Here is a 26,888-nt window from a genome sequence, read left to right on the forward strand (position 1 = left end):
CTGAAGAAGTGGTATCTGAAGAAGTGTGCATGCACACGAAAGCTCATACCAAGAATTGACTTAGTTGGTCTTTAAGGTGCTACTGGAAGGATTTTTTTTTTTTTTTTTGTTTTAATTTTATTATTGATACCCTGCCCATCTGGCTGGATTTCTCCAGCCACTTTGGGTGGCTTACAGCATATATTGAAACATAGTAAGAAACTTCCCGATACAGGGCTGCCTTCAGAGGACTTCTAAAAGTCGGGTAGTTACTTTTCTCTGACATCTGAAGGGAGGGTTCCACAAAGATCTTGTGTTGATCATGCAGGGCTTTTTGTGTCTGTATATTTGAAGTGTTTATGCAGACTACTACAAACCTACGTGAGCAACTGTCCTAATATGCAGAGAGTCCGGAAGCACCTTCAGGGCTAAAAACTCGTGGAACATATTCTGCCAACAGCTGTGGAAAGCGCGACAGCACGAAGCTTATTGTGGATGATTCGTGCTGTTCACCCTTTTGTAGTAAATGGGTTTACTTCACACCGGGAATCTTTCGAACGAAGTCACCGGCCAAATGTCCTTTTTATTTCTAGTCACGGGAAATGCCAAAACTAGGTGAAGCGACGCTAGTAAAAACAAAAAAGGCTTAAAACGCCGGAGGGCCGTCGGTGGCCTCGCTTTCCCTTGACCCGGGAAGCAAGCAAGCACCTCGAGGGGGAAAGAGACTATCGCTTGTTGCAAAAAGGGGACAGCCCGAAGCGGCATGGGAAGATCCGGCTCAAATCCCCGCGAAACAACAGCCGCCCCATGCCTTTGGGGGCTCGGCAGGGACGCCGACGGTGTCTTCTGAAATGCAAGCGAGGCGCGCACACGACTACCCCGCAGCACAGACGCCGCCTCAGAGGCGCTGCTCCCGCCAGCTCCCCGCGTGGCTCTCCCCTCGGCCTCGCGCCTGGTTCGCCAACGGCCTGTCGCGAACCTCCCTGCCGCGAGGCCGCGCCTGGGCTTGAAGTGGTTCCGGGTCGGGAGAAGCCGCCAACATGGAGCGTAGGGGGCCCGCGGGGCCTCCAGGAAGCCGGTGAAGGAAGGCAAGGGGCAGCCCGAGGGGGGGACTGGACCCTGCTGCTCGCCTGGTTCTGAGGCCGCGAGAGGGGCGCGCGCGTGCGCACTGCCGGAGCCCCGTGGAATCCGCGGCAGCGTCTGAGGCCACAGCAGGAAGCTACTGCTGCTGCTGCTGCTGCTGCCGCCCACCGTCTCCCTCGCAGCAGCGGGGCCGCGGCTGGCGCTCGAGCCCTGCGGCAGGGAAGCCTCGGCGCCCCTTTCCTCAGCCCCAGGGCAGGCAGGCAGCAGCCATGTCTCTGGGCGAGTACGAGCGGCACTGCGACTCCATCAACTCCGACTTCGACAACGAGTCTTCCGGCAGGAGCGGCCCCCGGCCTGGCCCTGTCCTAGGCGGCGAGCAAGAGGAGCTGCATTATGCCCCCATCCGCGTCCTGGGCCGGGGCGCCTTCGGAGAGGCCACCTTGTACCGCCGGACCGAGGTAAATCTGCGCCCGCCTCCGCCGCCGCGCCCCGCCATTCTTTCCCTCCTCCTCCCATCTCCGGGCGCGTTGGCTGAAGAGGCTCCCCTCCTCCCCCGTAGTTTGAATCCCAGCTCTAACCCCGCGAAGGAGGGCAGCATTATTGGGCACGAAATGCTCCTTAGATAGCCACCCCCTCGGGGTTCCCTCCCTCCCTTGTCACTGACATATCCTGCAGATGTTCAAAGACGCCAGAGACCCAGCCAGGAAAGGAAGGAAGCAAACTTTGGCCATGCATCCAAGTAGCGTCTTCGCGAATACTTAAGCTAAAGTGTGAATAATTCTTCAGAGGAGTTGTTTGCAAAGGAAGACACAAGTTAGCACTTCGGAAATCACGAAGTTGGAAGGGATCATGGGGGGGGGGTGTCATCTAGTCCAACCCCTTCAATGCAGGGACTCTTTTCCCCAAGGCGGGGCTTGAACCCACAATATTGAGATAAAGAATCTCATGCTGTACCAACTGAGCTATCACAGGAGGGTAAATGACAAAGCAGTTCTTGATTCTGGAAAGTGTGAGAGCCCCTCAGAAGACATATGCCTCTCTGATAGGGGTTGATGAAATCAGGAGGGTGCAAAACCCAGGAGTTTCTGTTGGGTTAATTTGAACTGGGTGCAATTAGGGCTAAACGACACTTGTTGCTAAATGCCTCATTGGAGTTGTGTGATTGATTCTTTAACTGAAAATGTCATCTGGTTAATGTGGATATTCATAAGGAAAGGGGTAAACGCTTTTCTCCCGGCCCATGATCTCAACTAAAATTGAAGCTTTTGTTTGGCGTGGGAGAGTTGCTTCCATTGATACCAGTTGTTAATTCCCAGTTCTAATTTGGCATTTGGAAGCTGATGGAATTTGGGTAGCTGAAAATGAAATGTGGCACAAGGATGTAGTGGTGATATTTCCTCTCAAACAGCTTCCTGTACAGGGATAAAAAGAATGACAGGATGGAAGAGGGAGAAGGCAGCTGTAGAGCTGCATCATATTTCTGCAAGGATATGCCAGGCATATCATTTACAGTGCACAGAGGCTGATAACAAAGGATAGTCATAGACAGAAAAAACAAGCACAACTTTTAAGGAAAGTGTCTTATATAAGGTTATTAGTTTTGCACCCATATAGACACTAACCTTTGCAGAGCTGGTGAGTCAGTGGTAGAGTTGCCATGTGTTCTCTTTTTCTAGGACATGTCCTCTTTTTCAGGGGTGAGATTTGAGACAAAATGCATTTATTTGCTTTGAATAGCGATCATAGCATCCTCTTTTTTGCTCTTCAAAATATGGCAACCCTAGTCAGTGCTATATAAATTGTGAAAGGTACATATATCATTGGCTTCCTCAGCAAAAAAGCTAACAGGGCCCAGTTAATTTAAAGGACCCGAAGATGTGTAGTTGTGGTTTTTGGAGGTTGAGGTAGAAATGCCCACTTCTGTCACTTTCCTGAATATCAGCCAAACTCTTCCCTTAATACATTTCCATTTTATTAATTGTTTTGCATCATTGACAGTAGTAGGTTATTATTTCTTTATTGATTGATTTAATTTATATACCGCCATTCAAAGATCCCAGGGCAGTTCACCAGCATTCCCTGTGCGGAAAAGGAAGCTTGATGGCACAGTTCAGTCAGTGATATATTTTTAATATGGCATTACAGAGAACCTGAAGGCCCCTGATCACATATTCTGCTACAGCTTCAGGGAGTTAAATAACCCACTTAATAGACTGCCTAGATAAAACCATAGAATGATCAGGAATCTGCTTCAAGGATATAATACTAATTACTCCCAAGCTTTTATATCATTTTCAATATAATGTTGTTGCTGGAATATCTGACAAGTGCTATGAATTAATCAATTCTTGTTAGCGAATTTAGACAGTGTTTGTGTGGAGTTGTTTATGAAATAACAATAACCTTTCTTCTGAAAAGTTTATGCTATTTGATAATTTTTCAAAAGGAAGAGAGTGTTAGTTGTAGATAGCGATTTTTGGCATCAGAAATAAGGAAATGCCCATAGAGAATTTTTCAGACTAAATCTGAAAGTGAATGCAAAAAAGATTGATACCTTGTAAGAAATTAAACGTGCATTTAGCTAACTAGATTTTTTGTATTCCAGGATGACTCACTTGTAGTGTGGAAGGAAGTGGATCTTACAAGACTGTCAGAAAAAGAACGCCGTGATGCTTTGAATGAGATTGTTATCCTTGCACTTTTGCAACACGACAACATCATTGCCTATTACAATCACTTCATGGATAACACTACACTTCTGATTGAACTGGAATACTGTAATGGTGAGAACTCTTGTCTTGTAAACAGCAGGCATCTCTTCCATCTTAGGTTCTGTGGTGGAAGATGAAATGCAGAATCACTTTGTCTTGTTTATAGATGGCAGGCTTTAGTGACAGTTCTAACACAAACCAGAGTCATCTTGGAGAACTGCCACTTACGTTTCGCAGATACATATTCTAAAATGTATTTGTGGGAAGAAGAAACTTGGGAAACAGAAATAGCTAAAGGAAAGATGAGGCACTAAATGCTCAATAAATCAGATACAAATCTGCAGAATCTTGCAGGGGAAGCCTGAAAGAGAGCATTCTTTGTGGCAGCCCCTAAGTTACGGAACTCCCTCCCCACAGAGGTGCATCTATCTAGCAACTTCATTATACAGCTTTCAGCGAATAAGAAATACACACCTCTTTGCCTTGGCCTTTGACACCTGAGATGTGCATTTTCAGAACCTACCCTTAAAAAAACCAAAAGATTATGATTGTATTTTTTAATTATAAGTTCTTAAATACTTTAAAACTGCATTTTGGATTGTTGTAACCTGCCTTGGGATGCTTAGGGTAAAGAGCAGGTGATAATTATAATAATGAAAAAGCTTGGGAAAATGGCAAATTCCTGGAGGATTTCTGGTAAATGCTAATAGAACATTTACAATCGATAGGTAAGCATTTCTCTCTTTTAATTGCAGGGGGAAACCTCTATGATAAGATCCTGCGGCAGAAAGACAAGTTGTTTGAGGAAGAGGTAACTTGAACAAACTGAGAAGAAACAGAACAGAGTTTAGTACTGTTTGATGTGCCACATTTCCCCAGTATTTATTTCATGCTTATTGCTGTAGTATTAGCAAATTGCATCACTTGTGCCAGGAAACAATCAGCCTTTTCTTGGCGTTCCAATCTTGAACAGAACACTTTGATTATTCATTGTTGATCACGTAGCAAGAATAAAGACGTTACAGTGGTACCTCGGGTTAAGTACGTAATTCGTTCTGGAGGTCCGTACTTAAACTGAAACTGTTCTTAACCTGAAGCACCACTTTAGCTAATGGGGCCTCCCGTTGCTGCCGCACCGCCGGAGCACGACTTCTGTTCTCATCCTGAAGCAAAGTTCTTAACCCGAGGTACATTTCTGGGTTAGGGGAGTCTGTAAACTGAAGCGTATATAACCTGAGGTACCACTGTACTTGGGTTTCAGTGGTGTCCAGGTCTTTTGTTCCCTGTCCCCATGGAATGGTATTCTTCTGGGATTGTTCATTAACATACAGATAATCTTGTAGAATGTTACATTTTATTTGTAAATAAATAAAAAAGATTGTCTTTAAAAAAAATGAAATAGTTAATTAAACAGTTAGTGTAATTTTGAGAACAATTAAAAATAACATAGAAAAATGAGCAGCAGAAATGCAGTGAACAAAGTTCTTTAGTAGCAGAACTGTTCTTCACTGTATGACAAGAGTACAGTTAGGGAGCAAGCCTTACTTGGGAAGGGGGCTCCAGGGTGTAAACACAACCTTTGTAAAGATCTTACTCCTTTCTCTAATGGTACTTGTCTTAGTAAATGAGAGCATGAAGAACAAGGTTGTGCTTAAGGATCTTGTGGAATGGGAAAGTACACATGGTAGGAGGCAGAGGGGTTGCCATGCCGTGGTAATTAGTTCTGTGGTTTCACAGTCTTTATCTCTCTTTAGTTTTTTATTTTGGCCTGATGTTCAGCCCATATTTCTAAACATGGCTTGTAAGCAGTGCAGTAAGTGTCTATCTGTAGGATTCTTATGCAGAGCAATCCCTGTGCATGTTTACTCAGCATTAAAACCTACTGTGTTCGGTGGTACTTACTGCCAGGTAAGTATATATAGGATTGCAGCCTAACTGTGGTTAGCTATTATTACTAGTTTTCTGTAGGTTCCCCTTGGCTTATTATTAAGAGATTTAAGAATCTGCATGACTACAATTACACAGCAAATCATAGGATAGCAACTCTAATGTAGAAACTGGTTATTCCTGCCAGTATGCTTAGAATTCCAAACTTGCTCTTCCATTCTATATTTTTTAAAAGGAGCAAAAGTATTTACATTCTTCAATATCCTTAATCTAATTCTTAAATTTGGTAAGTAGAATAATACATGTAATTACTGATTTTTTTATTTATAAATTTGTTAGTCAGCTTTACAGCAGTTGACAGTGCAATACTTTGCATGTTTATTCAGTAGTAAGTCCCAGTAGTGAGTGTTCACTTGGGCTAGTAAGTGCATCTGGAATTAGTGCTCAAAATGATTTAAAGCATTTTAAAAACCATCATATTAAAACAATTTAAAAAGCTAAAACTAAACTCAAAAGCATATAACAAGTGTCTGTAACTGACAGATTCTGGCAATAGCCTTTACAATTAAACATTTTCAATTGCTGGCATAAACTATATCGTGAAGTGACAAGCACTTGTCATCTTACACCATGGAGACCATGTTATCCTGGAAAGATTACACCTTGAAAAAGATCTCAACACTGAGTTGTTCATATTGGAATAATAAAATTATCTTTCTAAAATAAACTTTCTGCAGTGTTTCCCATGTGAACTCTCTTTCTTTGCAGATGGTAGTGTGGTACCTATTTCAGATTGCATCAGCAGTGAGCTGCATCCACAGGGAAGGAATCCTTCACAGGTAGGTGTGATTAATGAAGCTTGGGCTAACTTGTGGCATAGTGCCTGAATATAAAACATGCTTGAGAGTATTGATAGCCTGCTGCTGCAAATACCATTTTAGTTTTTCCCTTGCTGCATTTTTTGAGCATCTACAGTGGTTCCTTTTTAAATTGTCTGTTGTTATTTTTAAATATTTTACTAATAGCATTTTATTTTACTTGGTATTTATTGTAAATGGTACTTTTATTGTTGTTAACTGCTTACGGCATTTGATATGATGACAGAGAATAAATATTTATCATAACAAATGGTGGGCGGTATTAAATATGCTTGTTTTATCAGTGAAACTTCCCCAGCTGTCCCTGTGAGCCTCCCACATGCTCCCTAAATCTGTGGGTTCCTCCAACCCACTGGAGCAGATTGGGGAGGGCACTGGGTGCATGTGTGGGGCAGGGAGTTCTGTTACGCAAATGGAAATCCTTGTGCTAATGGAACAAGTGCATTGGATACCATCCTAAAAGTAGAGTAAAGGGAAGCAATCTGATTTGCTTCACTCTTCTTAGCACAGAAATTGGATTTCCTATACTACAGCTAACTAAATACCCTAGTGCAGTCTTCCTCAACCTTGGTTGTAGGGCTACAGCCTACAGTTGTTGTAGGGCTATGAAAATCTGTGACATCAGGTGTGGAGAGGAATGAGTTAAATCCTTTCACAGTAACATTAATAGAGGAGGAATAGCAGCATACTGAGTCCTATACCTGGTGACTGGAAGAACTACATCACTTTAATGCTTCCTTTTTCTAGAGATATAAAGACACTGAATATCTTCCTCACTAAAGCAAATCTTATAAAACTGGGTGACTATGGTTTGGCGAAAAAGCTGAACTCTGAATATTCGATGGCTGAAACAGTGAGTGTCTGAAACTTTAATGTTTTGATAGACTAATGTCTGGGATTTTGTGCGCAAATCAGGAGCTTGGGGTCCTTTGATGCCACTTAATGCTGTTTGCTTCTTTTCCTACTCCACTTCTGAATTGTCTTGTTAGAAATATAATATATCCTGTTACTTTGTAACCTGCCATCAGCAAATATGTATTCATTCAGATTTGCAACCCTTCAGTTGGGAAGGGCAGCAGATCCAGCCTCCGTGGAGCATGCTTGTAAGTTACCACTACTGCCTCTTTCTCCTCTGCATGCCCACAGCCATGCAGTCATGCTGTTGCTGTTTGTCACCCAGAAGCAGGTGGCGTGGGCATGCAGGCGGTAGGTGTGCAGCAGAGGCAGTGGGAGGGTTGGAGTGGCATTTTCTGTTCTGCCTTTAATGACAAAACAGTATTGGGCCAGCCCAGAAAGAGAATAGAAGGTGTCTTATAATCCAGTAGTTAAGTTTCTACTTTGCATGCTGAAACACAATATAAGCATGTTTGGGAGATGGGTGTTCTTATAAAAAATGACTAGAAATTAGTACTTACAAGGAAAACAATGAACCGTGTCTGATCCACTGATATCAAGGAGTTGGGCAGAGTATCTCTAACATTTTTGCTCTGTTGTGTAGTTGGTAGGAACCCCGTACTACATGTCTCCAGAGCTCTGCCAGGGAGTAAAATACAACTTCAAATCTGATATCTGGGCAGTTGGTTGTGTTGCCTTTGAGCTCCTCACACTGAAAAGAACTTTTGATGCAACAGTAAGTCACACCTATGCTGGTCACTAACACTACATAATTTCCTTTCATCATTTTTAATGTTCTGTGTGTGCTTGAGAGAGTGAGAGGGAGCCCCCAGTTGTGAAGAATGTGTTACAGTGAGAGCTGTAGGTCAGTTGGGTGTCTCCTGTTCAGGGATGATTATCATGCTTGAAATTGATGGACCCAAATAACAAGTCCATTGATTTAAGTGGTTCTGAATGTGACTTACTTGGATATCACCCAGTAAATTGTCCCTTGCTGATGTTCTGAGTCTGTCTAGAAAGTGCATAGGAAGCTGTCTTCTACTGAATCATAAAGTTGCTATATGTAGCTTGGTATTTTCTACACAGCCTGAAAGTGGTTGTCTAGGGTTTCAGGTAGGAATCTCTTCCAGCCTTACCTGGAGATGCTTGAATCGAATCTAGAACTTTTTGCATGAAAAGCAAATGTTCTGCCACGGAGCTATGTTCCAATAGTACGTAACATCTGAAACAATCAAAGAGAGAGAGAATATAATGCAGATCCACAGGACATCTTCTTAAACAGGTTCTCCAGATGCACTTGAATGATCACACTATTTCCCTTCTAGAATCCCTTGAACCTCTGTTTGAAGATTGTGCAAGGGAACCGAGCAATGGAGGTAGATTCCAGTGTTTATTCTCTGGACCTCATCCACATGGTCCACTCCTGCCTTGATCAGGTTGGTGAGATACATTTTTCTTTCAACTTTGCTGCCTCAGTGACACAACTTCAGAGGAAAGTGGGGTAAATGCCTTGTATTAATTACAAGACTGGATATGTAAGTTTCTGGGCATCCTTGTGTATGGGCTCTGCAGAATGTGTGTTCTTGGCTGCCCAAGATCTGCAGCAGCTTAGAAACTGTTAAAATACCTTTGTATTTGAAGTGAAGAATCTACAGTGGCCTTTAACTTGACACTTTCTGCTAACTTTAATGTTCCTTTGATTCTCTGTGTTTTGGGGAAATGGGTAAAGACCATAAGAATGTGGTTAGTTAATCTGCCCTGAGACTTAATTGTTGAAAAATGATCCCTTTCCTTAGGGAGTGACCTGTCACTCACCTCTTTCAGGATCCTGAGAAGAGGCCGACTGCTGATGAGCTGCTTGAGAGTCCCCTTATCAGCAAGCACAGGAGGTAAAGAGTTGTACATTCCTTGGACATGAACGGGCCATGTTGTTTGGGAGAGAGCTACAGAATCTTGTACAGCCTACTAGTCATGTCAATGCACCCCACATTCATTCACTTTGGCCATTGACTGATGAGGCACATCTTAGAATCATAGCATTGGAAGGGACCCTGAGGGCCATCTACTAGGATTAGGTAGGATTCTTCTGCATGGCATTTAGTGTCTGTTAAGCCTGTTGGAATCCCCTGTCAGAAGTGCTGTAATAATAGATGGTTGCTATTCTTCTTATTGCTTTTTTTTTCCACGGCAGGGAGATGGAAGAGAAAGTTGTGCTGCTTAATGGCCCAAACAAACGACCAAGGTAATGGAGTGCGTGTTGTACAGCGGAATTAAAGGAAATAGGTCCCTAGACATACTCACCCTTACTTGATTGCTTCACACTTTCAGTGCTATCTTTTAGGTAATGCATGAGGCTACCACCTTGCTGAAGCTAAGCAGGTCTGAGTCTGGTCTGCACCTAGATGGGAGACCACCTGGGTACAATGTGTACACTGCCTTGAGTTCCAAAAGGGAAGAAGGCAGCTTCCACTCTTGTTGTAAACTGTGCCCATTCTTCTCTACAGATTTGAATTGGACAGCATCCAGCTAAGCAGTTCTGCTAATGCAAGGAGTTAGCTGCACAGTGGAACTTACCTGCCCACAACTCTTCCTGTTGTGACACTTAAATCTGTTCAGAGGATGCACAAGGAGAAGATGGGGAAATTCCATTGTGCAGCTAAAAGTCTTTGTGCGCAGCTAGCAGAACTGTTTAGTTGTATGCCACCTATTGACTTGACACCAAACTGCACTTAAAAATACTTCATTGCTGATACTACTACATTTTTTTCTCCTGAAGATAAAAGCCATTTGCTGTGGAAGATTATCCTTCATGGAATGCTGTAAATTTGCGTGTAACAAAATGTTGATGTTCTGAACAAAGTTGCTGAAGTGTTTGCATATTTTTTTCAATTTTTAACTGTGAAGCTTCGCTCATGCTACTGTTTCTGGAAATTCAAAAGCCTTACTTGAGTCATCAAATTGGATTCTGATCTTTATTTGTATGCAGATTGGAGTAATCTTCTTCAACCTTTGTTTATCTATCCCTAGGTTCCCTACCTTTAAATTCCTAATGCTGTTTATGTGGCTTCTGAACAACACGAGTACCACTAAGGCTTATATAAAATGTTTCTGCCTGGAACCTGGGAATTAAATTTTCTTCCAGCTTGTCTTCTATTTCAGGGCTTCTAAAGCTACTCATGCTAAACAGTGATTACTCTTCATAACTCCCCTATTGACCTCATGTTTTACAGAACAAGCACCATGAACGAGGCTCCTATTGCTGTGGTGACATCACGCACGAGTGAAGTATATGTCTGGGGGGGTGGGAAGTCATCCCCTCAGAAGCTGGATGCCATTAAAAGTGGCTGCAGTGCACGACAGGTCTGTGCAGGAAACACCCATTTTGCAGTGGTTACAGTGGAAAAGGAGCTCTATACTTGGGTGGTAAGTGAAGTGTATGAAAAGTACTTTGGAAACTTGGATAATGTGTGAAGGCAGTGCAGAATGGATCTGGCATGAGTCATATTTAAGGTGTCACATCACTACTGATTGTCAGTACAATTGGATATTCCTAGTTAATAAGTTGCAAAAAGTTGTAAGAGGTGTTACTCCCCATTCAAGAGTTTATGCTACTTAAGTTCAAGGTCTAAAACATGCACAGGGTTTTTGTTTGTTTGTTTTGCTTTCTGTATATGGCAGCAGTTATTTCACCTCCAGGAAAACGCCCCAAAGGTTCAGACAAGTGCAGCAACACCCTATAACATGTGAGAGGCTGTTGCTGAAAGAAAAATAGGGCACTCTCCCCAGTGTGTGCATGAAGGTGTACATGGGTCTCTCAGGATCCCAGTTGAAGTATATATAGTTTGTTACTTGGTTCCTTCGCATCAGACCTGCTAATAATGCTCCTTGGAGTTCCCAGGATGCATCCTTTACCATCCTTTACCATGCTTCTGCATATTACAGAACATGCAAGGGGGCACCAAATTGCATGGCCAACTGGGACATGGAGACAAAGCCTCCTATCGGCAGCCTAAGCATGTGGAAAAACTGCAGGGCAAAGCCATTCGCCAAGTGTCTTGTGGAGATGACTTTACTGTCTGCATTACAGGTAAGAGACAGGTAAAATGTACGAGCAGATAAATGGTGTGGAAGAACTCAAATGCTATCTTGTTTTTGTTATATACATTGTAAACCACCCTGTGGTCCCTGGATGAAGGGTGATGCATAAATTTAAAACATAAATAAACAAATATCATATGTATTGGCTGAAAAAGAAAATGACCTTTGCAGCAAGAGAGCATGAAATATTATGGCATAGGTAAATACAGGGAATTGCTGTACTGCTGCACTGGAATTAGTGCAGCTTCCCAAGATCATTATTTATTTCATGTTGCTTTAAACATTTATATATCACCAACATCTATATACAGCATAAAACCAATACAATAAAACACAAAAAGATGAGGAAGAAAACATGTTTTACAGTCAAAAAAGATTCTGCATGGTAACCTCTGTGATATGCATACACGGTGTAGATATGGGGCACCCTATCATTTAGTGGATGCAGGGCAGGGCACATTAGTCCAAGCATGTAATTGACCCAACTTGATCTAGATAATTAGATAACATGGTAGTCTGGTTTCCCTGTGTTTGAAGGATTCAGAATCTCTATCTTACTCATTTGTCCCTTCCTTTCATGTAGATGAGGGTCAAGCCTTTGCCTTCGGCTCAGACTACTATGGCTGTATAGGTGTTTCCAAGGCATTTGGTTCTGAGGTTTTGGAGCCCAGGCAGCTGACCGTGTTCCTCAGCAACCCGGTGGAGCAGGTTTCTTGTGGAGATAACCATGTAGCTGTGCTGACCCGAAACCGAGAGGTCTACACGTGGGGCTGTGGCGAATATGGTATGTGGCTTTCTGTCTGCAGTCTCTAATACTGGCAGTAGAGACTGAGGCAAAATGCACACAATAAGAGTCATTCGAAGGAAAAACATGCATGCTCCTTCTCAAGTTTCATTTTATATGGTTGTGAACCACTTAGATGTTTTCTTAAAATCAAATGGTATAATTTTTTGTGTGAAATAAAAATGTAACTACAGTATAATCACAGGCAATTGAGAGGCACTGTTTTGGTAACTGACCGGTGACAGATCCAACTTTTACTGTTATGAAAGACATCAGATTAAATTGGGATCCTTAATTCTGGAAAGATGGATGGTCATATCTATGATGTTGGATCTGTGAACATGAGAAATGAGGCAGCCCTGTTTCCTCAGACTGGACAGTCTGCTTTAAATCTGAAAGTTATTATCTGTAATAGTGTCCTTCAGCCAGGGGCGAAACTAGGCTTTGCTTCACCCAGGTCAAAGACCCAGATTGGCGTGCGCGTGCGCGCACAACCCCACGCATTTGTGTACAAACACACAGGTTTGGAGCCTCAATGGCGCCCCTCTAGATGCTTCACTCGGGGCAAAAACCCCAATCCCCCCCCCCCCCAGCTATGCCACTGCCTTCAGCACTAGGAAATTTCTCATTATTGTCTCTTCTCAAATGCAGGTCGCTTAGGTTTGGATTCAGAAGAGGATCACTGCCTCCCACAGAAGGTAAAACTGACTAGACATTTGCCATACTTTATGGGCTTCACACAGGTCCACTGTGGCTCTGTTGTGGAGTATGTCCTCTCTTAAGACAGTTTTCTAAAGTTATAACAATTTCAAGACCACAAATTTGGTACAGTTCAATAATCAATAGGGATAAGCTGGTGGAAGAAAGTAATTCAAAGATCGCTTCTTATTGCGCCTAAGATTTCAGACTAAAACAGCAGAGTGGAAGAAAAGGAGGACCTTTTTCTGCCTCCCCACTTCCAGCTACTCTCTGAAGACTGGAGAAGAGACCCTCTTAAGAAAATTAGGGAGGTGGGCAGGGGAAGGCTAGACCAGGGGTCAGCAACCTGCGGCCCACAGGCTACAAGTGGCCCATGGGGGTTTTTTAAACGGCCCATGAGCTGCCCACTCGGTGAGTCCCCGCGCGCTGTGCAACGCAGAGCAGGGACTCACTTCCGCGGTGCCAGAAATCGTTTCTGCACATGCGCAGACACCAGAAATTGCATCTGCACAGACGCAATCCGGCCCACGGAGCGATCTCTGCGGGAGTGAACCAGCCCAGGCGAGCTAAACCTTGCCGACCCCTGGACTAGACCATGTGAAAAATGAGCATAATATTTTAGTTTCAGTTCATTCATTTACATCTTTGTATTCTTGTTATAAAAGCACCTAGACATTCTGCTGTTGTGTAGGTTTATGGTTCCATTTAGCTCCTAGCTTTCATATCTCAGTTTCTAACTCTGGCACCACTACTGAGGAGGCACCCTGCCTGGTTCCCCGTTGCTTCACTTCCAGCAGCAAGGGAACCACCAGAAGGCCCTCGGTGCTGGATCTCCTTTCTACCTAGTCCAGATATTATTATATTTGGTCTTCACTTAGGAACATAGGAGCCTTATCAAACCAGGTTGGAGTATTTGTCCAATTTGCCCAGAATTATTTACTCTTGCTAACAGCAGGTCTCCAAGGTTTTAAGCAGAGGTCTTTCATGTCACCTGCTACTTCATCCTTTTTTTTAAAGTGGAGGTTCTAAGGATTGCATTGGGACTTATTACATACAAAGCATCTACTCTGCTATTAAACTAAAATTTCTCTTACTTGTTGACTCTGCAATATTCTGTTGCAAGGATGTATCATGTTTCTCCTCTATAGGTAGAAATTCAGAAGACTTCCAATATTGTTTCAGTCCAGTGTGGCAGTGATGGAACCTTCCTACTCACACAGGCAGGCAAGGTTTTGGCTTGCGGTCTGAATGAGTTCAACAAACTGGGCCTGAACCAATGCACTTCAGGGATCATTAATCACGATGTGAGTAGTAATTTTCAAATTGTGTGGGAAATAAAGTTCTGGAAGTAGCAAACACGTATCTATTAATAAAAATGAATTTATTTTCAATAATCATTAATAAATGAAACATAACATATTTATTGAGTACTAGGTTGGAGCCATAGAAGGAAAAGAAAAACTAATGTGATATACCACTCTTGGCAGTAGGCTGCTTTCAGTTTTGTGTGGTACATTCAGCTACGGTTGGGTGTATTTGAGCAGTCTGTACAAGAAAATAGAATTTGATCTAGGCAAAAATTATTTGCTTTGGAGGGACTTGTATGATACTATGGCTTAGATTTGTTGGACTGTCTGCTCTCTTCCCTTAGGCGTACCAAGAAATTCCATACACCACCTGCTTCACTTTGGCCAAGAAACTCTCCTTCTACAAAGTTCGCACCATTGCCCCAGGAAAGACACACACAGCTGCCATAGATGGTGAGATCTAATCCCATTGTAATTGTATTCCATTCTTACAAAATAAAATCTGTAAAATACTTGGGGTGGGGGTGGGGTGCTTAATGGCCCAAACAAATGACCAGGGTAATGGATTGAGTGTTGAAGAGTGGAATTAAAGTATGTTTCAACATCAGAATCTGTTCATCACATCCCTTGCGAACATAGATCCATTTGGGGCTGGAAAACATTGTAAATTAATAAAGTACAAACTTGTTAAAATTAGTGCACCCTTGCATTTAGCGCTGTATTTTAAATCAGCTGTTTCAAAATTTAAGCTCCACAAACTATTTGAGGTTTATTGAACAGGACCAATGCTGATTTTGAAATTAGTTTCTTTGTTCCACATTAGTAAAAAAAATCTGAAACCTGAGAATTACTGGTGATGTAGCAAACCCAACTATCAGATAAAGAGGAAGCCTGTCTGGTTCTCCAGTAGAGCTTAGCCACTGATGTGGTATCCGCAATGAGCCTTGTTCTTCCTTTCTTTCAGAACGGGGTCGTTTGCTTACCTTTGGCTCCAACAAGTGTGGGCAGCTGGGTGTTGGAGACTATAAGAAACGTCTGGGTATTAATCTGCTAGGAGGACCTCTTGGGGGGAAGCAGGTCATCAGGGTTTCCTGTGGTGATGAGTTCACTATAGCTGCTACTGATGGTGAGTGTTGGTGCTGGTGAGTTGGCCATGATTTTTTGTAAGCAGCGTCTACAGAGGGCCAAGGGTGGCTAGCTGCAATATTGGAGGAGAATAACATCCCGACTGCATTAGAGGAGAGGAACTTTGCTGTCTAGCAATAATTGTAGTAAAGCAACACAAAACATAATGTTCCTGCAGGAGTGCCATATGCTGGTGGTTGGGAACCTCTGGCCTAAGTAGACCTGCCAGAACTCTCCCTTTGGCTTGCCAAGCTGTTTTGTGCAAGCCTCACGCACCTGTCAAACATCCGATGACCTGTGATGTCAGGTGTGAGGCGGTAAAAGGGATATCTAATCTTCATTCTAAGCACTACAGCACTAAGATTGGAGATAAGCCCTCTGGCTACTCATTGACAATAAAAGGCAGTCTTTCCCTTTACTACCACTGTAATTCTGGGGTGAGGGTAGAAATGCTGCCTTCTGTCTTTTACTGTTAAGAGATAGCTCTGCCTGATCTTTATCTTCATATTTTTGTGCGAAACAACATATATCCAAGATTGGAGATAAACCACCTGTCTGCTCTTTCTCTAAAGAACAAGTAGAGAACCTATCTCCAACCTTAGTGCTGTGGTGCTTAGCACTAATAAAGGCTGATAAAATCCCTAATCGTCTGTTAAATTAAGGCAGAGGAATCTTTCCAGCCACCCCTTCCAGCCAGTGTGGTGTAGTGGTTAAGAGCGGTAGTCTCGTAATCCTGGGTAACCGGGTTCGCGTCTCCGCTCCTCCACATGCAGCTGCTGGGTGACCTTGGGCCAGTCACACTTCCTTGAAGTCTCTCAGCCCCACTCACCTCACAGAGTGTTTGTTGTGGGGGAGGAAGGGAAAGGAGAATGTTAGCCACTTTGAGACTCCTTAAAGGGAGTGAAAGGCGGGATATCAAATCCAAACTCTTCTTCTTCTTCTTCCAAGAACTGGAGTGGAGATAGTTAGAAATGCTGAGTGCATGTGCATGCATGATGCGTACCTGGTGTGAGAGTGCATGTATGAGTACAGTGGTACCTCTGGTTACGTATTTAATACGTTCCGGAGGTCTGTTCTTAACCTGAAACTGTTCTTAACCTGAGGTACCATTTTAGCTAATGGGGCCTCCTGCTGCTGCCGCGCGATTTCTGTTCTCATCCTGAAGCAAAGTTCTTAACCTGAGGTACTATTTCTGGGTTAGCAGAGTCTGTAACCTGAATCGTATGTAACCTGAAGTGTATGTAACCCGAGGTACCACTGTATATTACTGCATGTATGTATATGCATGTGAGAAGTTGAGAGGTGTCTGGTGTATGTGTTTCAATGGGGGATTAGAGGTACATGCATTTGTCTTTTCTGAGGAGTTCTTCCACCCACCCACCATTGGAATGACGCTCCCAGAATAGTGGGCAAGTGCCAGTCTGGCCCCTCGCGGAAAATAGGTTCTCAACCCCTGTCTCATGGTGTTCTTCTAGACTGCATGATTAAAATTTCAACTGAAGGTGAGCCATTTGAGTGGAATGAAATGCAGCTATATAGGAATCCTTGAAAGGCAGTTTGGAGTGTCTGACATGAGACTGATAACACTTTTCTCTTCCCCAGATAACCATATCTTTGCCTGGGGTAATGGTGGAAATGGCCGTTTAGCAATGACACCAACAGAAAGGGCTCATAGTTCTGATATTTGTACATCATGGCCTCGGCCCATTTTTGGTTCCCTGCATTATGTCCCAGATTTATCTTGCCGTGGCTGGCACACCATCATAATTGTTGGTGAGTATTAAAAAGTTGGGAAACAGGAGCCTATTCAGGAATACATGTCTTCTCGAATCATAAGGGAAATGTAAAATGTAACAAGTTCACTGGAAGAGTAGATGATAACCTTTCTAAGGAAATAGGTCAGCATGTTTTTGGAACCTTTGTCTGAGAAAATTTTCCTACTTTCTCTCCAGAAAAAGTTATAAATTCTAAAACCATCCTCCGCTCCAGTAGCAGTGGCCTCTCAATTGGGACTGGTAAGTAATCAGGCTTTTAATAATAGGCCAAAGCTGGGAAAACACCAACTAGGCTTTAGGAAGGAGGTGGGAGGACTCTAGGACCCTGTCAGAGCCCTCAGGCCTCCTTCCCCAAGCCCAGTTCCTTGCTTACCCGGCTTTGGGAAGGCAGCATGAGGGCTGGGCGGTGTGTGTGTGTGTGTGTGTGTGTGTGTGTGTGTGATGTTGCCAAGAACCACCAAAGAGGCCTCAATGGCTGCATGTGGCTCTCAGGCCATCTTGCCTGCTGCTTGATGGACCAAATGGGCTGACTCAGTGTACCTTCATTCCTATCTGAAAACATCATCTTGATCTAGCCCATTCATTTCTTTTTTAAAACTCCTCTGGTAGATTATTCTATTTTTGTAGCTTATTCTTTCCCCCCATTTCATACATCGGAGAGCACAAAGGTTCTTTTCCTTGACTAACCTGGTTCAGCCCACCTGGTTGAATCAGGATATGGAGAACTAGTCTAAGTAGATGGATAAGTGGTATTGCCAGAAAAGAAAAAGATGGTGAAAGTTAAAGTTGGGGAAGAAGCACAGAGTTGATAAAATAAGTCTCTTCCTATTACGTTTGAAATAATAATAGTTTGTAGACAAATGTCTGAGAATATATAGTAGGTTTATCTATCACAAAAATCTAAGGGGTCTGCGTTTCCAGAAAGTGGTAACTTTTGGCTCAGCTTAAGCTACTGTAAGTCCCCAGTGAATTAGTTTCTTTTCTCCTCCATGCCCCCCACAACCAGTGTATGGACATTAATACAATTTATTACAATTGCCCAAAATTGTGTGTCTAGTAAAAAATAATTCCAAACCTTTTTGGGGGGGTGTATGTTCTGAATATGCCCAGGAGCTGATGTACCTGAGTCTCATATCTTGTTTACTGTTTGATTATCTTCTCTTTGCATCACCATTCTGAGGTCTGACAAGACCTCCATTCCCAAGGCTGAAAATGCTCCTGAGCGAACAAGGGAAATATTTAAGGATTTTAATACTCTACCCATTTCTGCTAGTGGCCCAAAGCTCTACAGCTGAAGGAGGAGAAGAGGAGGAAAGCGAGCGGGACTCTGAGACCCCTGACCCCAGCAGAGGTTTCCGAGGAACCATGGAAGCAGACCATGGGATGGGGGATCGGATTAGTGCAACAGAAGCAGTTGCAGACAGCAGTTCTGCCAGTAGTTCCTGCCCTAGCTGGTTACGCAAGGTAACAATTTCTATCTCACCTAAAGCAAAGTGGGTACAGGAAAACTGAATAGCATTTTTCCAATAAAGGTGGAGAATTTTTGGGTGAGAGGTTTCTCCTTGAAGTTTAGTTGAATTTTGGAATCATAGAACTTTAGAATCATAGAATTGTAGAGTTGGAAGGGACCACAAGGATAATCTAGTTCATGCCCCCCTGCGGTGTAGGAATCGCAACTAAAGAATCCCTGATAGGTGCCCATCCAACCTCTGCTTTAAAATCTCCAGTGAAGGAGAGTCTCCCACTTTCTGAAGTCGTCTGCTCCTTTTTCAAATAGCTCTTACTGTCAGAAAGTTCTTCCGAATGTTCTTTTCTTGGCAAATCATAAAAACACCATTGGTAAATTTTGCCTCTGTTCCGGAATCACTTCTAAGGGCGTAGTTTGTAGGTGGGGCTTTTCAGGTAACAGACTCACTTCAGAAGAAGGAAGAGAAACCTTGATTAGAAGGATGATCGGTTTTGAATTCCAAACCCATAATTTTACGATGTATACCACTTGGAGTGTATTGTGATTTAGCAGTGAATAAATATTTCTAATTAAAACAAAGAAACAAGAAATGGGCTCAGAAATCCAGATTCAAAGCTTGAGAGATTAAGATTAAAGTAGAAACCATTTTAAACTGTCTTTGGCATTTTGTTTATATTTTCCTTTTCATGATGTGCTTTTTTATCATTTTGTTTGTAAATGCCCTGAAAGCTGATGTTGAAAGTTGATAGAAAATTCCTTTTCCCCATTCTGATTAGTTTCTAGTAAAAATAACTGAGCTGAAGCAAGTTAAAGCTACAATATATCCCATCTAGCCTTTTGTATCAATGAGATCTCTTTTTATCCAGTGCCTGTTCTTTTATACCTCATATTATGTTTGCTTCACATTGCGGCTTTTCAGGTTACGAACGCAGCAAACCTGGAAGTGTTTACTTCGGGGTTCGCTGTGCGCGCATGCGCAGAAGCGACCTGCATGCTTTGCGCACGCGCAGTAGCAGCACTCTACTCACTGACTTTTCGGGGTGTGAAAGGCACCCTGAAACGGGTCACATTTGTAAGTAGAGGTACCACTGTATAGTCGTGCCTTGGAAGTTGAACACCTTGCAAGATGAACGTTTTGGCTCCCAAACGCCGTAAACCAATTGTTCCGGGTTCCTTGGAACCTGAACGTCCGCCGTTCCTGCAGCCAATTGAAAGCCACGCCTTGGTTCCCGAACGTATTGGAAGTCGAACGGACTTCCAAAATGGATTCTGTTTGACTTCAGAGGTACGACTATAATGCTAAAAAAGGTTCTGAAGCAGTTAAAAACATAACCATTTCAGATAATGTTCTTTAGTTTATAGATAAGTACCAAAACCCTAAAAAGCGACATAGAAACAAGAAAATAGTTTTGTAGGACTGCACAGATTAGTTCATAATGGGTAGGGTACATTTTGTTGACCTCCCTTGTAAAATTGAACAGCAGGATAAGTAAGTGAAATGCAGGTAAAACTGGCAGAGCCTAAAATTTAATCTCAGCCCATCATTGCTGCAATACCAAAGTCTTTCTTTCACAGATAAATCCACACATATCAGAGCATGGTTTGCCATTGTTGGACAGCAGTCTATTGTAAGTGCCAGTGAAACAAACATTATGAAATCTGGCAGTCATTTGCATCCTGACACTGAACAAAGCTTATCCACTGAATCATCCCAAAGAAAATATTATTGGGGCAGAAACCCAAACTATCAAGATTCTGCCTCAAATAGGCAGGTACAGCTCATCAGTTCTGCCACTTCTATTGAATTCAGTCTGTCACTAAGAATAGAAGGATACATATTGCAAGAACACATAATTTCTCTCTGTTACATTCAATGACACATGGCTCCAGTGTTTACTGGAATAAGATGTTCATTTAGCTCAATGTGTTCCAGAGAAAAAACTCCTTTGTCAGAAGCTATAAGCAAAGATAAATATAAGAATAAAGGACGTTGTTATTGCATCATAAAATCACAAAACCTTGTAAAAATTAAAAATACAGAAATTCAGAAAATCTAAAGATATAAATAAAAAAATTGTTACACTCTTAACAAAGTTTGGAAACGTGTGAACTGTGCATCAGTAAATCTTAATAAACCTCCACATGTTTGACTCTTAGAGCCATTAACTGCAGTGTGAATCACACTGTGGCTATTTTCTAAACAGAAAGAGAATGCCACCTGTGTTCCTTTTTTATATTCCTCAGATTGCAGCAAAGGTAGATAAGAAAGTGAAGAAAATCTCACATTGTTTTCTCTCTCTCTCTCTCTCTCTCTCTCTCTCTCTCTCTCTCTGTATGTGTGTAACCAGGAGCTGGAGAATGCAGAGTTCATCCCCATGCCTGAAAACCCCTCTCTTGTGAGCCTAGCCTCTTCAGAATCTGACAAAGAAACTCTTCCCTACAATGAGCTTAAGGGACTGCACTTGGCTTCACCCACAAATGTTGATAACAAGTCTGAAGCAGGATCTTGGGTAATGTAAATTGCTAAACATATGGAACTCTTCAAGACAGTTTGAGGCTGATGGTAGAAATAGGATGCAAGGATAATAATTCAGACTGGTATAAATACAGATTTTACATGGGAAAGAGAGATAGTACATAGGAGAGGATGTAGTCTTTTCATTTCTGAATAGTGGATAACAGTGAGAAATTAATCCCAGCAGCAATTGATTTAGCAAGGAGACAGATTGCTGAGAATTAAACTGATGCTGTTTAAGGGCTTCATAATTTAATTTACCCCGCCCTAAGGAGCACCTTTGGTAAGGCACTTTTTTACCCTTCATTTCAAGAAATCAGATTATGGTTGAGGAGGAGAATTAAAGAAAGAAAACATCTCAAGAAACAGGTACAGCTGTGGGAAAGGATGTAGTCTTAACCTACCCAGTCTCAAAATAGAGTGCATATGACATTTGCAGCTACAGATTTGACAATGATTTCTCTATGAGCTAATATTTCAGTACATCACTTATTCAAGAATTCTGCTTCCATTATTTAGTATTAAATTCTCAGTACTTTTTCTCTCATCTTCTACCCATGGCTTACTGCCATGACCTGGGCAAGTATAGGCTTTGAAAAAATTTCACATTGTACATACAGGGTGAGTTCTTTAAAAGAGGGCCTGTGGATACAGAGTACACATGTTCCACGGGGCCTCTTTTAAAAGACTCACCCTGTATATGTACATACAAACAAGCTCATTCCTGAATCTCCTGTCTTTCTTGTGCAGCGGCAACCCTTGGATTCAGCAGAGCCCTGTAGTGGGCAGAAGACATTTGGGGTACCAACTGCATGCAAATGCAGTTTGCTGCAGACTGAAGTGGAACGTCTGCATGGCTTAATATCAAAGTGTTTGGCTGACCAGCAGATGCTGCAGCAACAAACCAACCGTCTCAGTGCCCAGCTCCAGAGTCTCTCCAGGAGGACAGAAGGGTCACAGCAGGTAAGGTTTCCATTGTGAGAAGGATGACATATTAAATGCTGGAGTAATTCCTAATGTTCCTGTAGTTCTGTGGAATTGGTGCTGAGATCTAGATTAAGAGAAGTTAGGCTGTAGCAGCCAGTTGATAAAGTTGGATGCAAGCTAACAGAGACGCAGAACGTGTGGCTTATACTGCAGTAATCTAGTAGCTTCAGACAACCTTGGGCTTGTTGGATTTGTGGCTAGGAATTGTTGACTGTAATATAGTGATGACTGTTTTGTTGGAAGGCTGGAGGATGCCTGACTCTACATTTACCAGCAGCATTTGGGGATGCTAGTGTTGGCTTAACCTAGAAACAAATGGGGTCTCTCTTACATCACTCCACTTTTGTTTCTCTTCCCCTGCCTGAAGACCCCTGGAGGCTGATAATGGGGGAAAAGTTGATTATTAAAACACACTTGTTTTTCCTTTCAGTTGGTCATCCCATGTCTGGAGTGTAACTTGAGCTCTGTTAGCTAGTTATAGAGGCAGACTGCCCCCCGTAAATATGTTCCAGATTAGCAGGTCCCTGGGAAGCAGCAGATTTTTTAATAACACTTCCTTGGCAGTCTGAGCAGATGGTTGTTCGACTCTAAACCTCACTATTCTATTCTTTGTACATGTGTGCAATAACCGAATGCAGCAGACATGGTTTAACTGAACAGCCAAGTGACAGAGTTCATGTGCAATATATAATGTGTTTCTTTATTCTATCAGGAGTAATTTTTGTTTGTTTGTCTGGGCAGCTTGAGGCTCATTCCAAAGCCACACAAACATCCAAGGAAGAGATGGAAGCAGATCCAAAGCCTGACTTGGATTCTGACTCCTGGTGTCTCCTGGGAACTGACTCATGCCGCTTCAGCCTGTAGTCTTTTAAGTTCACTGGAATCTATCCAATTTCACAGCACACTAACTTGAATGAAGAGAGCAGGTTTCCTGGCTTCAGGTCCTTTGTGAACAAGAAGGTCAGGGTCTTCACAGCGTCCATGTATGCAAGAGGGGAAGCTCCTCCCTAAGCTATGAACCTAGGAGGACATTTAGAGAAAGGCAGAGCCCAAAGTTCAAGCCAGGGTCTGTTCAGACATCAGCAGCTTGCCCTCTCTATAAATACATTATCTCAGTCTGCCCTTGAGGTCAGGTAGCCACACCGCAGGAATGGCTCCAATAGCATGTCCTTAATCCCCCCCCCAACTTTGCAAAGGCAGTATTGAGCCCTGACACATCATCTTCTGGCGACTGAAAAAGGAAAGAGAATGAATACCAACAATAACAGTCAAACTGTCATGCTCCAAGTTGCTTTCAACCTAAAGTCAAAGGGCAGGACATCAGCTTTGTAGGAGGGGAAGCATTGGAAAAATACTACTCTGAAGGTGGAAACAGAGAAAATCTGTCTTTCACTGCAGGTGCATTTCTGGTTATATTTCCTCCAATCTGTAAAGAAGGTGTTTTTAACTTTTAACGGAAGGGATGTTAGGGAGAGGATCTCTGTCACCCTTTTCTTAGCACTTCTAGGTACGGTTCTGATACAATTTTTTTTTTAATGGCTGTATTTTCCAGTTATCCAAGTAGTCTGTAGTTCTAGAGTTCATAGCAATTATTTTTCAAGCCAGCCAAGGACTACGTGAAATTGAAATTGGACACACAACTTATTTGCTTCTTCTTTTCATCTTAGTTTGAGTACTGGAGTGAGTTGTTGAAAGCCTCTTGGCTTTGCGCCCCTTCTGCAAATCAGTATTTTCATTTCCTGTCTAATGCTTGATGAAGCTGGAAGAAAGCAGTGTCAGCTTTAATAATTTATCCAAATAAATTACTTAGAACCATAGACTTGGTAGAGTTGGAAGGGACCATGAAGGTCATCTTGTCCAACCCACAACCTTGAGATTAAGTCTCATGCTCTACCAACTGAGCTATCTTGGCTTGTAATAGACTAACATATACCAATTCAAAGCTTTCTAGTTTAATCAGTTCTAAACTGTATATAAGGGAACTCTGAAGATAGAGTTTCTGCTTTTCACCTTAAAGATAAAATTGATACTTTCGCTAAATGGTGTAATTGGCATAATTGTGATTCCTGGGAGCCACTTCTGCATACTCCCCACCCTGGAGTGGAATTCCCACTGTTCCTTATTTAAGAAAATAATACCCTAATCTAACTTTTGTGAACAGTTACTGTATCTATTTTGTGTCCCTTATCTTTTATTTGCTTGTCATAGATGGAGTTTACAATCTTCCATTCACTTGTCTCTAATATCCCCTTATGCACTTTTCTCTTCTAGAACTATTATCAGACTGATAAACATTTTCTGGCTGGAAACAGGTGCTAGAGTATCCTACCCTAATAGTTCCATTGTTGAGGAGTTACCTGTTTCTTCTCCAAATACTGTCTTGGAACTGACTTAGATACCTTTTTTTTCTGTTCAGCCCCAAGAATAGTGTTGGTATGCCTTTCCTTACTGTTGGTGGAGGAAGGAGAAGAGCTTGAATATAAAATACCAAATGAACCGTAGGTTATTGTGTTATTTGATCGATAATCTTGTCTCCAAAAGTATTGGAGCAGTTTTATTATTTTTATATGAGAATGCTGTTGTGGCTGTAGAGACTGTCCTGTTATAAAGTAGGAACTAAGAGAGAATGAACTCTTGGATATTGTCCAGCAAGGAATTACTGAGCAAATGGGAGTTGCTCCGTGTTACACGTTTGGTAAGTGAAATGCACAGACAATTTCCCCCTTGGATCTTGTGGAGTACTAGATACTATAATGAGGATCATCTGTGCTCCACAGCAATATATGTATGTGCCTTAGGATTCACGCTGTTCAAGCTGTGCCTGTTACAGACCATAATATATGCACCAACCCTGCTATGCAACCAAAGAAGCAGTTTAAACACATATCTTGCCCTAGGCTAGAGGGCAAATGGGCCAGGTGTGCCTTTGAGCAGTTTCAGACCCATTTCTTTCAGCAGTGCTAGCTCTGTAGATGTCAGTCTCTTGCTAGCATTGCTGTTAATTTGTTATAATGGAATGTGAAACATGCCTGCACTGACACTCTAGTTGAAAACTAGTTTGTCATTATCTATTTTTTGAAAGGTTCAATGGTGGAATGGTTTGACGTTTTCTGTTTAAATAAATGTTGACACTCATTTGCCTTGTGTGTTCTGAATTTTTCTAATAGAAATGAGATAATGTATGCTTACTTGTAGCTCAAGTACAGATCCATGATTTCAGCATCAACTCTGGACTTCTCATCTTGCTTGAATGGAACAAACTTTTTTTCCATTACTCGGTTGTACACTTGCAGTCATCAGAAATGTTAGGACGGATGTCTTGCGTTTTCAGTGACAGAGCTTGACTCTAGTTTTTTTTAGCTCTCCCCCCCCCACAAGGCACATCTTAAAATCTCTACAACTTTGGCTCTACAGAATTAGCTATCATCACTCATATTTTTTGTCATGTGAATTTCGTTAGCAATATCAGCTTTATTTGCCATCAGTAACCAGTGCACTAAGAAGACAGGGATAGCACACACTAGTTAGAAATATGATAAATAACTTGCTGTTGAGAGGTGGATATATATCTTTGAGTCTGGAACAACTAATAGAGATGAGGATTCCCTGTTTTCTCAAGAGTACTGTATCTTGGAAAAGCAGAGGACCCATATCTCTGGGGGTTTTTTTAAGGTAATAAGGAGAGCAGGTATAGCAGATATTTGTTATTGGAGATGTGCCCTCCTAGAATTTGCAGTGCTGTGAAGTGTTCCCATATGCTGACTGTCATTCTTGGGGACAATGGTGTGTTTATTTAGAAATGATTAAAAATTATGCAGCTCATCAGCATAGAGCTCTCTCACAGTTAAACCCACATAGCAAGTTGAAGAGCTGTGCTGAGAGTTACTTACAGAAGCTCTGCAATACAGTCCCCCTATTAATATTGCACATCAGAGGTAATGCTGATGTTGGCTTGGATTCACAGTCAAAAAACTCCATACCTCACAGATGGCAGCAAAAATCAATCTATTTAAATTGCCTTCTCAGGCCTCTGGTGCCAAATCAAGGCTCAAGTGTATTCAGAAACTTTATACACAACTGACGATATATATTTTGCATATGAAGAAAGACCCAAATAAGAGTAGAGCCATCTCTCTCTTCTATGGCTTTGGCATCTTCCTTAGCCACACATGCATAATAGAGTACACTGCAAGGTTTTTTTTTTGGGGGGGGAGGGGTATCTGCTTGTTTTTAACTCCTTTGAAACAATCTGAATCTCTCCAAGTGCATATTTCTTACTGTTCTGCAGACAGTGCAAACTATTTTGTTGAAGAGATAATCTCTAAATGGTTGTAACTCAAGGAAAATGGGTTCTGGGTTTTTCTTTAATTCCTCTTGAAGGGATTTTAAAATTTCCTTTGGCTGGTACAGGAGAAGCAGTGGAAACCTTTGATAACATCACCTTTGAAAGCATGCAGAAAGCAAACAAGGGGAGTTGGCAATAGCCATGCGTGCAATGGAGAAAACCAGTTTGTCCTCAACATTTTTTTTTACTTTGTTAGTAACAGAAATGTGGAGTGTGTTTTGAAAATTGTTTCATATTTCCATTATAGTAGCTCCTACAGTGGGGATACTCTCCTGAATTCCTTGTCCTACTTTTTTACAAAGTTAAACACATCAGTACTCTTTGCTGCTCTTTTTTATGACCGGTGATATGAA

At 42.2% G+C, this 26,888-nt stretch overlaps 1 protein-coding gene across 1 annotated transcript; it reads left to right on the forward strand.

Moving 5' to 3' along the window:
* Nucleotides 1–283: 283 nt before the first annotated feature.
* On the forward strand, nucleotides 284–25,325 carry NEK9 (NIMA related kinase 9). The gene is made up of 22 exons (XM_083732445.1): nucleotides 284–1,520; nucleotides 3,668–3,845; nucleotides 4,529–4,584; nucleotides 6,429–6,499; nucleotides 7,286–7,391; nucleotides 8,037–8,168; nucleotides 8,758–8,868; nucleotides 9,257–9,321; nucleotides 9,624–9,674; nucleotides 10,663–10,855; nucleotides 11,375–11,519; nucleotides 12,114–12,314; nucleotides 12,966–13,012; nucleotides 14,162–14,317; nucleotides 14,665–14,773; nucleotides 15,285–15,446; nucleotides 17,048–17,218; nucleotides 17,398–17,460; nucleotides 18,494–18,684; nucleotides 21,037–21,198; nucleotides 21,954–22,166; nucleotides 22,932–25,325. The coding sequence occupies exons 1-22, from the start codon at nucleotides 1,332–1,334 to the stop codon at nucleotides 23,052–23,054; spliced, it is 2,895 nt and encodes a 964-aa protein (XP_083588571.1). The 5' UTR covers nucleotides 284–1,331; the 3' UTR covers nucleotides 23,055–25,325.
* Nucleotides 25,326–26,888: the final 1,563 nt, after the last annotated feature.

This window comes from Podarcis gaigeae (assembly GCF_964106915.1).
Source record: "Podarcis gaigeae genome assembly, chromosome: 1".
Classification (NCBI taxonomy): domain Eukaryota; kingdom Metazoa; phylum Chordata; class Lepidosauria; order Squamata; family Lacertidae; genus Podarcis; species Podarcis gaigeae.